At 47.3% G+C, this 13,464-nt stretch overlaps 1 protein-coding gene across 1 annotated transcript in view; it reads left to right on the top strand.

Annotated features, from left to right (window-relative positions):
- The window catches only part of POLR3F (RNA polymerase III subunit F), a 349,333-nt gene that overhangs the window by 230,477 nt on the left and 105,392 nt on the right, over positions 1–13,464 (top strand). The window contains exon 8 of the mRNA XM_069607539.1: positions 2,380–2,571. Coding sequence (XP_069463640.1) covers positions 2,380–2,571 — 192 coding nt within the window. The remainder of the gene's footprint in view (positions 1–2,379; positions 2,572–13,464) is intronic.

Raw genomic sequence — 13,464 nt, 5'->3', positions numbered from 1 at the left:
GAATCAAAAAGTGTTGGTAATGCACTAAGACGAGTGTGGGGTATCTCAAGTGCCTGAATTTCATCTTCCAAACGAACACACATGTCCATAAGGGACATACTAGCACACCTTTCTACGTTGCTTAGAACACGTACAGAAATGTCTGTTATCGCCATACTCATTTTCATAAGCTAACAATACCATGTCAGTTATAACATGCCCGGCAGTGGGAGCTTGACTAAATGTTTTTCTCAGAGCCTGTGGAAAGAAAATTTTATTTCCTGTTGGTGCTTCATATTTTCACTTTCAATATTTTGTACAACTTCCTTGTCCATTGGGGTCTTATTCATGGACCTCAAATGGTATTGTTTTTTGCCACGCATCCCTTTAGACAATTTTCACCCCTAAAATTAGGACAATATATTGTAACTGTACAGAGCTCAATAAAGGGGAGCTCACTATCGATGTTGTGCGAAGAGAAAAAAGCTTGAACCACTTTCTTCAATGCTGCAGATAGATATTTTCAGTAAGTTATTGTCATGTAGAGTTCAAAGGCTCAGGGCCCGCAGTCGCTCTGCAAAATTAAAGTACTTAAAGCTGGTCATAATCAGCTGGCAAATGTGTTCACTCATGTTTTGTTCTTCCATTAGCATTTCACTCAAATTAGTTGGCGTCATGCAGAGCTCAAAGCCCACATTCACTCTAAAAAAGCAGGAGAGAATAAATCCCGCCTTGATCACCAGATCATTCTGTTAAATTGTGTATTTCTCCCTAGACCTCAAAGGTTTAAACCAACGGACACTCTATGGAGATAAATTGAAACGCTAAGGAGAGTTCAGGATGGCAGTTGGTCAGTTTGCCACAATCAAACTGGTACATAAGGTTCAACGTCTTCATAGACTCATAAACATATGAAGGAGTACTTACATACCGATACCAGAAGTCTTCCTCTGTGTTACAGTTCCACAGTTCCACTGTAACACTCTCGCTACGCGTCCTCGGGAGATGTTTTAGCAGCGGGATCCCTCCTCCTGGAATAGGCAATGATGAAAGACTCAGTCAGGATTAAAGAAGCTAGGAACAGTTTAAAGCACTGATCCTCACTGCAACACTCTCGCAAGTATTTATGCACTTGCACTTTAGATCCCTAAATTCAACTCAAGGGAGAGGATGACAGATGTATGATTTACTGACCAACTATGCAATTTCGTTTTGTGTGCATGGATGCTGTACATATTACCTAGCATAACAAATGCATGCATTCGCACTGTATATTTAATTGATTCTATATTAGGGAATTAATGAAATAGTGGACCAATGGCCATTTATTTGCATTTCATATTTTATAATTGATAATCATCCTGTATTTCATTTTGGGGAATTGATTTATACTGTTTAATGTAAGGGAGGTGATTTTAATTTATGAAATGTGTATGATTTTAAGGCAATGCTGAATAAAGTAAACTGTTGAGTCGCATTTCCTACTTTAATGACCCTCAGAATAAGGATTTTTCTCACTGCCTTCCTCAGAACTCCTATTTTTCCTGCATAGCATTCTGGTTGTAAGAACAAAAGTACTACGTTATGGCTCTTAGTGCAGTTTCTCCTGAACTTTTCCACTTCTGTGACACTTTATTTACTCCCCCTTCTCCCTTACATCAGCGGATGAGCTTTAATACTTGGGGAAACAAATACTGATCTGTAAGGGCTCTACTAGTTGGTGTCAACCTTTCGTCGACTTCAAGGAGTGCAGAGTTAATTTATTCCCGTAATTAACTTTCCGGCAACCAGGTTTCAATATCCAGTGTGGAGTTCTGCAGCCAGGCCTGGTTCCAGTAGAAAAATGTTTGATAAATACATAGCCATGTATGCTCATAACTTTGCCAGCCTGAGATTTCTGGGGGTTTCTCCAGCCAATACTAGATGCAACTAGCATGGATAAAAATATACACTAGCCATTGTCCAGTGGTAATTGACTGTTAGCGAGTAAGAAATGGTGTGCTGCCTTTATGTGGAGAATTAAGGGAGCAAGTGACTTTTTATGCCTGGCTATTATCTTACAACTTTGTTTTACTGCTGCAGCTAGTGTGCGCTAGTATGAATGGGTGCCTTGAAATTCTCATGGTGGATTGCTGCAAAGCTTGAATGCGGCACAGATGAACGTAAAGCAAGATCGCTGAACAAAGAACTTGTGTGAACTATCATATTTCTAAATTTGCAATGTTTTTTCAGCTGACTCTCCCTGGTCTCTTCTCTCCATTGCTAAACATAAACATGTCTCATTTGCGCTTCAGTAGATGTCTGTAATATATGTTCATATCTGTTTGATTTGTTTTTTACATTTTAGAGCGTTTTGATGTTTAGCAAACTAAATATAAATGTACTTGACTGTATTTTCAGGTAGAGTTGTCAATGGAGGACATTGAAACAATTCTGAACACGTTAATCTATGATGGGAAAGTGGAGATGACCATAATTGCTGCAAAAGAAGGCACTGTTGGCAGCGTGGATGGACAAATGAAGCTCTACAGAGGTGTCAATACAATTATACAGCCCACTGGATTAGTCCGAACCCCCTGTGGTCTTTGTCCAGTAAGTTGCCCAAAATCCTGGAAGTGTCAAAACATGCTATCCGTTGTCTGCCTGGTGTGTTCTCTGTTTTAAAGGTAAATATAATATCCTATAAGGGAGGCTCCTTTAAACAAGAACATACTGATCTGGTTGTTCTATTCAGATACCCAAGACACAAGGTATTGTAACTCAATACAGAATTCAGTGTCAATACTATTATGAATCGGACGTGGAACAGATCTAGTAGTAATTCTATTTCAATCATGTTGCATACCATTTTGGGGGTGCTTGTTCTTTCCTGGTTGGTTGTTCTTTGCATTCTGGAACTTGTTGTCTTGGCTTTCCCCATTATGAATGGGGGACTACAGATCCCAGAATGCAAAGAAAAACACAGCACTGGGCTACCATCTATCAAATGGAATGGTGCATGTTTGATATTACCCTGACAAGTCCCACAAGATGCAGTTGGCTCTAGATGTGAATGGAACATATGACATTGTTGGATGAATAGGATCATATGTACCCTCGGACCAGAGGCTGTACACAAGACTAGTGTGGCGGGTCAGAAGGATGAGACCAACCTGGGGTCACTATTTTAAACAGTCTTTATTCAAAATAAAGAAGGAAAGGCCTTATTTTCCATAATCAAGGGTTGCCCTACCCAACTCAACTAAAACTATGGTGCTCGTCGTCAGTGTTAGAGTCCAAAACAAGTATCTGTCCTCAGTCCCAAAACGAACCTATCTTGACCATACCACTAATACTAGATCGCTAAAGACTTAGGAGAATAACTCCCTTATCCTGGGAAGGAAAAGATGGCTTTCCAAAGATAATTTTCCTTTTCAATATTGAATCTTCAAAATGGTGCTCAACTATTTCCTTCACCAGTCGTTAAGGTTCTCTAATAGTACTTCTCCACATCCTGCTCTTCATCATTCCTGGTTTCCTAACTTCATCTCCTGAGGGTTATGACCCCTATCTTCTCCTGTATCTTGTTCTTATCGATTAACAGTCTCTCTTGTTCCATTGATTCCACCTTATGTCGTTTTGCTTCCTTATTTCCTCCCTGACATCTGTGTATTGTACCTAGGGATCAGATTCACTCTTCTTAAGGTTTTCAAAACAACTGGGATGGGTAGGAATAGTTATGTCATTTTTCTCACTCTTTCTGTCTTGCCAATTAGGGTTAAGCCAGTCGCTACAGCCGTCCCTCTGCCCGGGTCGCCCGTTATTCCCGTTAACTTCCTGGATTTGAGTTCAAGTCACCGGGTTCACGTCCCTCTTCAGGAATTCACTTTGTTGATGGCTCTCATGCTTCCATTCTTTCTGCTTCCAAGTACGTCTCGGGCGTACTTTGTGGATTGTGGTATCGGTTCTGAGGATCTCTCTCGTTCTTCTCCTCTTGGCCACCATGCGTGAGGATAATTTCACTTCTCTGCTTCAGTTCATTCTCTGGTACCACTCTGGTTACCCATCCACTGATGGTATTGGCACATATTGATATTTCTTCTCTCACCGGCCACCGGCTCCCACAAGCGAGTGCCTCCTGTCCACTTTGTAGCCTCTTGGGCAGGCTTTCACCACACATGTGCTCATCGGGCACCTGTTCCTCTGTGCCGCTTGGCTGTCTGGAGGTCAGCGTCTCTGCCTCCCTGTAGCCCGTTTGAAACTCCTGGGTTTCTCTCCTGTTGTGGGGCTGTGTCACCAAGGTCGGAGTTCTTTACTTCATGCACTCTCTCCAGACTATCCACGCTCAGGTTTCCTCATATGCCCCCCCAGGGGCTAAAGGTAACCTTGCAGGCTCTCGGTAGCATGTTGCCTGTTTCTCTTTAGTGTCCCTATTGGGACTTAAGGCAACCTTGCTGGTTCCAGTTACCCAGCCTCCCAAGCAGCAAAGGTGAAGGCGGCAGTCATACGTTTCTCCTCCCTCTCAGGAAAACCGCCTTCTCTCCAGTCTCTCAGCTTCCTTCCGACAGCTGCTTTGAAGCTCCCAGCTTCGCTCTGATGTTCTCTTGCTCCTCTCGCTTTTACGATGGAGCTCTGGGGCTTCCCCAGTACGTCGGGACATTACTACCTCTGTTTCTGAGTCTCGATCATCATGGCTTCTTTTGGTCTCTTTGTCCCAGTACATAGCAGGTGTTTATTCTCCATAACTCCATGGATGATCTTAGTCTCAGTATCTAATGGGTACTTGTTTTGATCATAAGTATGACAATAACACACATAGGTAGATTCTCCCTGTCTGCTCAACAGGTTTGGTCTCAGGAAATGATGACATGATCTGAAGAGGGAGTTCTTCTTCAGAACGGGAAACCTAATCCTGGGGGCGGGGGAGTGTCTCTCTCGGTGAGGTCCCTCTTGCTGCATCTCCTAGGGAAGGTATCACATAGCAGGCTCACCTTGCTAGCCTCACAAGGAAAGTTCCCCCCCACAACCCCCTGGGAAGAAGTGACTGATTCCCTTGATTTGTCACATTAGACTACATCATTCTTCGTAGTACCTGGACGCCTTCTTGCCCTGTGCAGACAATGAGCAAATCTCAGTGTCTGATATGTAATAGTCAGACTGCAGCTGGACCCATGAAGGCACTGCCTAAAGGGAAAGACTTTGAATCTTAACACAATACTTCAAAGCACAGTGGAAGAAGACGCTGCCGAGCTGGAACTCAAATGCAATTTCACACAAAGAGCCATGAGCAGGATCCTTGAGAAAATGGTTTAAAATAAGACAGCCATATTACTGGCAAGACGATGCTAAACTTGCCCTATGAAAGCCAGAACTAGTTAATGAATGGTAGGTTTGAAGCAGAGATAGTGGTTTGTGTCCTTGCCTTTTCTTTGCATGTTATTGAGGTCTTCGGTTTCATGGTGTTGGTGCTGTATGTGGTGGACAAGAGATTTTAGAGGAGTACTTTAAGTCCTTTGCTTTATTTCCATGAATTACTTTATAAATGATATAAATCAACATAAGTTGATGTGGGTAGAGCGGCTGTCAATGAATGTCTTTGAGCATGAAGGTGATGTGGCGAAAATGCCTGTCCAGAACATAGGCATGCAGCAGCATTGACCACTATTTTCAGTGTTAATGTTGAATAAAAAAAGGTAGTTGAAAAAATCATTGTCCCATCAATATGGATATGGAAGAGAACGTGGGATTTAAAGTGGAAGTGTGTTCAAAAATGTTATTGTCCTGATCGTTGGGGCATGTATTTTTAAGCATACTCGAAACTATCTTAAAAAATGCTCCTATGCATCTTAGCTTAGTTTTCCTCACTTTTACACATGCGAAAACAACGGGTTGGGCGCGGCCATCTTGTGCCAATCTCATCTGTTGAGCCATCACATAAAGTTCAAGGGCGCTCGCGGCAAGAATACAGATTGCCCGCCCCTGAAGCTGACATCACTAGACGCATACAGCCCTTTTCACAATGCCAATGTACGTCTCGTGTGAACATTCTCTGTGTTCGAGCATTTGGCATGTCTCCATGGAAATGGCCGGACGCCTCTTTCCTCAACAAGTATAAACAGACCCCTTCTCATCAGACAACATCAGAGTTGCTTTTTCAATCATTTCACTGTCTTTGTACGTATCGCCTGTGACTCGTTTCTACTCTGTTCATCTTCGTAGTATGAAGCCCCTGCAAACAGATACTTACACTAGCAAAACTATTGATTTCAATCGTTAGTTGCGTTTTATTTCAAAATTTGTCGTATAATGGCAACAATACAGTTCTACAAGTACGAGCCTGAGTATTCAGAGGAGGAAGTAATTGAAAGACAAAGATGCAGGAACGATGGGCAATTGAAAGATAGTTGGGAAGATGAATCATCGGATCATGAGCCTAAGCCTGGTCGCATGGAAGAAGTTTCCACCTGGTGTTCCTGCAGTCGGTGCAAGCTCATGCTAACTGAGGTGGAGAACTGCTGCCAAGAAAACTATGGATGCTTGGCCTACATATCAGAAGAAGACACACCACCACTATGCGTTACCGAGCTGCATGACTTAAATGCAGCCTGCCTCACAAGGTCCGGGTTGAGGATCATGATGGTGCTTATGCACGAACTTCGCGCAACAGTTCGCCCTCGCAATCCAGGTAACGAGTAAGTGTACTCTAGACGTGATCTCATTTTGACCACTGAGACTAACATTTCATGTTTGTCTCCTACATTGTCGTAACTTTGATCACTGACAAATTAATGTAGTGCGCAAATTGAATATATTTCTCTAGCTTTTTGGTAATCGGAGTGTTCATCACTTAAGTGTCTTTCACTTTCAACTAAGAAACCTATTTCTCTCAGGCCCAAACCATTATGGATTGAAAGGGTGTTCACTTTTGTAATGTGTCGAGACTTCAAAGTCCAAATTCATTTATTCATGAAGTAACGTTCGTAAGGGTAACTATGCCATAGAATTCAGGATGTATTTTCAAGTAAGGGTGGTACACTTATCAGGTTCATTCAATTACAGTATGTATGTTTCTCCAGCATTGGATCTTTCATGGATTGACATGCAGTGAATATTTCCCGTCAGGCTGGGAAACCTTGGTAACTTTAACTTAGCGTTTTCCTATGGAAAACTGACACTTCAGTGTCCTATCATCGTTCTTTTTGGGTGCCGCAGGCTACACCAATAGGACTCCTGATATAAATAGCCCCCGCTGTTTCCCTTCAGATTTCAACCATCTCCAAACTGTTCAGATCACCTTGTGTTTCTCTTTGTGGTTTGCACATGCTTTTTCGGATCCAGCCAGTATATCATCTGTGGCCCAGAAAAAAATGCTTTTTAGGCATTGTGCTACCTGCGACCTAAAGAAGGTATTTGAAGGGGATAGTCATACGGATTGTCTCTACTGTCTATACCCCTATCATTCGGTGGATGCCTGCGAGATATGCCAAGGGTTTTCGCAGAAGACTTTGAAGGACCACAACCGCCGGCTCATCTGTTGGCTGAACGAGGGCACTTAGCCAGCTTCGAAGGTGAGTTTGGCCTGGGGGAGCCAGTCTTCAGTGATGGTGGAGAAGGCTCCTGCGCACTGACGGCGTTGTCGTCGGATCCCCCTGCTAAGAAGCAATGGACGGAGTTGCCAACGTCGGAGGTGGGGAGAGGTAGCAAGTCCTCTACGTCCAATTCACATCACTCGAAAGTGGCGAGCGGCTCCTCGCTGCCCAAGTCGGATCGGCCGGACAAGTCAAAGGTGCCCGTTGATGGGCCTGAGAAGTCAAAGGCGTCGGATCGAGGACAAGCAAAGCCGAGGGAGTCTTCCTCCTCGAAGCACTCATCGTCTAAGGACCATCATAGATCTTCGTCCAGCCGGGACTCATCGAAGCACCGCTTCCGCTCTTCTTACAAGAAGACTGCTTCACCAGAGAAATCTAAGCCCGTGGAGGCCTCAGTTCCGATGACGAGAGTGTCGTCGACGGATGTTCGCTCGTCGACAGTGCCAGTACAATCTACTCTTCCGTCGTTGACTGTGTTGTCGTCGGCCCCGTCCATGGCTGTTACTGACAGTGGCCCACTGTTGTTGTCATCAGCGCAGATGGATTCGGAGGGCTTGTTGCAGATGGGAGGACTAATGCAATCTGCCTGCTTTGGGCTCATGCTTCCAGTGAACATTCTGCAACAGGAACTGGCTGCGTACTCTGTTTTCTCGGGAATGGAGGCGGAACCAAAGCCGATTTTCGATCCGTTGGCTCTGGGTCTGCAGGGTGTACGCCCTTCTACATCGAGTAGGGTGGGGACTGGGCCGCCTGTTTACCCGTTGGTGAATCAACAGTCCCTGCTATCCTTGCAGGTGTTGAATACGCTCCAGTTGTTGTTGGGGCAACTGGATGCAAGGCTTCTGCCGAGCCCGGTGGCTCCGGTGGTTGGGAGTGTGCCTGGTGAGGCCCTTAAGAGGTTGCCTCCGGTACGGTTGCCATTGCTGTTTTGCCAGTTGGGTTGGACTGTCCCAGAAGTCACCCTGAAGAAGGGGAGTTGCCAGATTCGGATCAGGAGAGTGCTCCGTGTGATACCCTGTTGACAGTGTCTTCATCACCAACGAGGAACGATGCATGGGATACGGATCCTGAGGTGGAACAGCCTATGAGCACAGCTCAATCATCTCCGCTGGATGATGTTGGGGTGTCATGATGCCTACCCCCGGGCATCCAGACCAAGTCCATCAACCCCGGAAGCAGGCATCATGTTACCTGGAGCAAACCCAGTAACCCCTGTTGGGGGCTATCTGGGTACAGTCCTGACGCCTATGCTGCCAATCTCATATGGGGCATCAGTCCTAGCGCCATAGGCGCCAGGCTCATATGTTAAAACTTACCTGATGCAGACCATGCTGCAAGGGATCCAAGCATCCAAGCCCATGTGAGGCTTGAAAGGACTATTTTATCTTAGGGACTATTTTGTTACTCGGGTGTCGCTGTGGAGGAATACTTACCTGGGACTACTTTGAAGGCTATTTAAACCACGCCCGAAGAGCAGCACATGCTTCGTGTTATTCTGCATCCAGCAGCGTAACGCTCACCGTGTCTGCAGTCAGCATCCAGCATCCTGCCACGCCCGCCTCGAGTCCAGAGCGCCTAGAAAGAAGGGAAAGAAAAAGAAAGGTTAGAACAAGAATTTCTTACCTGATTTCGGATTCAGCGCATCTTCGAACCAGAAGCAGACTTCATTTTAAACGCGTTGCATCGCCAGCAGCAGCGCAGCGCCATACTCCCCGTTCCTCGCAGCATCTCTACGATCCGGTGCTGTCTGCATCACCTGGTTGCCGCATTCCAGCGCCTAAGGGGGACAAGAAAACAACAAGGTGAGCCAAGGGAACAAACAAGGACAATCTCTTGCCACTATATGCTTACCTGATTTTACCGCAGGAGGTATTATCCACCAGCACGCCAAATCTTCCTACGCTGCATCTGCAAGAAAAGAGAAAGCAACGAGTTAAACCTTGGCATCATTTACCGGACAGAGTTCCAAAACGCAGACTCTTACCTGAACGCTTTCAGCTGCCACAAGACGATCATCTTTTGGGTCTAAGCTGCAAAAGAAACAAGGAATTGGACAAAAGTGATTAATCAGACATTTTGAACTCATTAGAACTATATACTTACAGCCTTTCGCCCGGAGGTTTGGAGCCAAGATTTGTCCAGAACTCTTCCAATATCCTCAAGCCAGTGAAGTAACTGGCCATCAACGCGCCCCTGCATTCTTCGCAGGATGGAGAGCTCATCATACAAAACTATAAGGTGAGCTTTGTGAAAAGGAATGTCAGAAGTGATAAGTGGGGACGCAGTGAGGTGTTAATACTCAAATCCACGGGTGGCTAATTCCCTTTCCCGGTCTTTAGGAGACTACTTCTACGGGTCAAGCAGACGAAGGTAGGTGGGCCAGTCCAGTCAGTCATCTCTGCACTACGCATCACTTTGGTGGAGACCGTGGCTGTCCAGTTCCGCTTGACACCCCTGTGGGAGCCAGGTGAGCGTAACATGGGGCTTTCCACGCCATGATGGCGAAGGCGTGTCAGGAGTTTGGCCTGGCTCCTGAAGAAGAATCAACAGACTACTTTCTCTTCGACCATATGGGAAAGCGACGGAAGGCGGTCTTCTCGATTCCAATTATGGACCAGGTGTGGCAGGAGGCTCTGCGCACGATGCGCCACCTGTTTTCTGAACATGCGGTGAAGGGGCGTCTAGAAAAGTGTTCAAGGCTTCCAAATTGCCCCCCAAATTTCTCGTGTCGCAGCCCACGCCCGAGTCGGTGGTGTTGGCGGTGGCTAGCCGTAAGGCCAGAAGCCACCACAAATGTGTTGCGCCCCTGGACAGTGAAGCCAGGAAGCAGGACCCTTTTGGGAAGAAGGACCTGACTTTGGGACGAAGGACCTGACTGTGGGGGCTAACACAGTAAAAGCTGAAAATTCCTTGGCTATTATGGCCAGCTATGACTGGGAGATGTGGCACAGGCTGGCCCCGATACTTCATCTCCCGGAGCAACACCGCAAGGTGGCAATGCTGCTGGTTCGGGAGGGGGAGGAGGCCTCCAACCACAGCATCAAAATTGCAGTGGACCTGGCAGAGTCGGGCCTTAAGCATATCAATAATGTGGTTGTACTCCGGCGGCAGGCTTGCCTGAAAGGCACAGATTTTCGCCCGGAAGTCCAACATAAAGTCGTGGATATGCCCTTTGAGGATGAACACTTGTTGGGGGGGAAAGATCGACGAGGCCTGAAGGGCGTGAAAGAGGGGACTGAGACAGTAAAATCTTTAGGTTCCCTGCAGAGTGGCCGTCCTTTTCGTTCGTTTCGGACCTTTCGTGGAGCCTCTGGTAACGCCCTGTTTGCTGCCTTCCCGAGAATGAGGTTACGGACGCTCCAGCTATTCATCTCAAGGCTACAGGCGCTCATTCCAGTCTGCTCAAAAGAGCAGAGACTTTCAAGCACAGCATGAGAAGGGTGTATACGCCCCGGCTGCTAAAGGGAGGCAATAGAAATCTCAACAATGACTGCCATATGGGTAGTCTGTTAGGGGGGGGCAGGGTGGCGAACCATGTCGACGAGTGGCAGCTTATCACGTCAGACCGCTGTCCTCAGTCCGCATTCCGCCTGTGTATGTGGCGCAACCGCATCTTCCTGTCTTGCGGCAGGAGGTGGTTCTCATGCTAGCGAAAGGGGCAATAGAACCAGTTCTGGTCTCAGAACGGGGCCAGGGGGTGTACTCGCGGTATTTCATTGTAAAAAAGCCCAATAGCAAGTGGAGGCCTGTTCTAGATCTTCAGCAACTTGGAATCTGCAACGCCTGAAGTTCAAGATGCTCACACATCGGGATGTCATCCGCTCGGTGCAACCGGGAGAGTTCCTGGTGTCAGACCTGGAAGACGCCTATTTTCACATCCCAATGAGGCAAAATCACTGCAAGTTCCTGCGTTTTGTGGTCGGGGAGGATCATTACCAGTTCTGTGTCCTCCCGTTTGACCTGAAGTCTCCCAGGACGTTCACAAAGTGCCTGGCTGTGGTTGCTGCCTTCCTCCTTAGAGAAGGCCATCATGTGTACCCCTGCCTGGACGATTGGTTGGTAAGGGGTCTGTCACTGGAACAGACGTTGGAGTCTCTCATGGCGACCATGGACCTGTTGCAAAGGCTGGGATTCGCAGTCAACTTCGAAAAATCCTATCTGATTCCGTCCAGGGAGTTGGTGTTTCTGGGGGCTCAGTTTCTTACCCAGTACAATCTGGTGAAAGAATGGTGAAGTTGTGGTCCAAGGCAGGCGAGTGGGGCCATGGTACGGTGGTCTCAGTCCAAAGTTACATGTCGCTGTTGGGTGGCATGGCGTCGTGCATTCTGCTCGTTCCAAGCCTGTTCATGAGACCAGTGCAGGAATTCCTCTCAGACAGGTGGTCGCAGAGTCGAGGGTTGTGATCGGGTCGTTGCCAGGGGGCTGGTGGAAGCCCTTCGGTGGTGGACTTGCACAGACAATCTTGTACAGGGTATGCCCCTGCTGGAACCAGAGTTTCAGTTCACGATCGTGGCAGACGCTTCCCAGTTGGGGTGGTGGGGGGCACACCTCGACAAGTCACAGGTACGGGGTCTATGGTATCGGGAGGAGACAGTGTTGCATATCAACGTGTTAGAGTTGAGAGCGGTGCACTGGGCTCTGAAGTCGTTTCTACCTCACATTCAAGGAACAGTGGTGCGGGTGTTGACGGACAATACCACCACAATGTTCGATTTGAGGAAGCAGGGCGGCATGTATTCCGAGATCCAGTCAAAGGAGGCTCAGGAGGTCTGGCATTGGTCCCTGGCTCGGGGGATCCATATTGTAGCTTTCCATCTGCCGGGGGTTCAGAATGTTCAGGTCGACGTGCTCAGCAGAGACACCTGTCGGCTGCACGAGTGGCAGCTGAAGAAGGAGCAGGTTGCAAAAATCTTCCAAAAATGGGGTTCTCCCCCGCTGGACTTGTTTGCCACGCAGGAAAACAAGCAGTGTCAGGGGTTTGCCATGAGAGTGGCTCATCCGGAGTCAATGGGGGACGTGTTCTCGTTCCCTTGGACGGGCCTCTTCGCATATGCGTTTCCCCCATTTCCACTGATTCGGAGAACGATCCAGTGGGTGCGCAAGTACCAGTGCAGAGTGATATTGGTAGCCCTGTTCTGGCCCAGGCAGACATGGTTCTCTGATCTCCTTCATCTGGCTGTGGAAGAGCCGTTTCATCTAGGAGCGGACTGGGATCTCCTGTCGCAGGACGAAGGCAGAGTGTGGCATCACGATCCGGCATCTCTCAGCCTGGCTGCGTGGCTCCTGACCACGCTGAGTTCGGTCATCTAGGTATCTCACAGGAGTGTCGGTGGATCCTGGAGGCGGCAAGGGCCCCTTCTACCAATGTATCGTATGGTCCTAAATAGGCATGGTTCTGTGCCTGTTGTGAGGGGCATCTAGAAATGCAGTCATTGGACGTCTCACTGGCCCAGATTCTCACATACTTGTTGCAGCATGTGCAAGGGGGCCTGGCGTTGTCAACTATCAAGGTGCATTTGGCAGCGATTTCTAGATTCACAAGACGGTGACATGCTACTCCCTTCTTTAGTGATCGGTTGGTTAAGCAATTTTTGAAAGAACTGTTTCGGACATTTCCCCCGAAGAAGTTTGCACCGGTGTGGAGCCTCAATGTTGTTCTCTCCGCCCTGATTAAACCACCGTCAACCCATGTCAACAGCTTCCTTGAAGTTTTTCTAGTGGAAAGTCGCATTTCTGGTTGCGTTCTTGTCAGCCAGAAGTGTGTCCGAATTGCAGGCACTGGTCATTGACCCACCGGATCTGAGATCTATGAAGGACAAGGTTCTCCTAGCTACTAATCCGCACTTTATCCCAAAAGTGCCGTCAGCATTTCACAAACTTTCTTCCATTGCTTTAACCGCGTTCTTTGCTAATGCAA

The sequence above is a fragment of the Ambystoma mexicanum genome, chromosome 4q (genome assembly GCF_040938575.1).
Source record: "Ambystoma mexicanum isolate Mex_15411 chromosome 4q, UKY_AmexF1_1, whole genome shotgun sequence".
In the NCBI taxonomy this organism is placed as follows: Eukaryota; Metazoa; Chordata; class Amphibia; order Caudata; family Ambystomatidae; genus Ambystoma; species Ambystoma mexicanum.
Note: the sequence above shows the minus strand (reverse complement) of the source record. Positions and strands in the feature narration are given on the sequence as shown.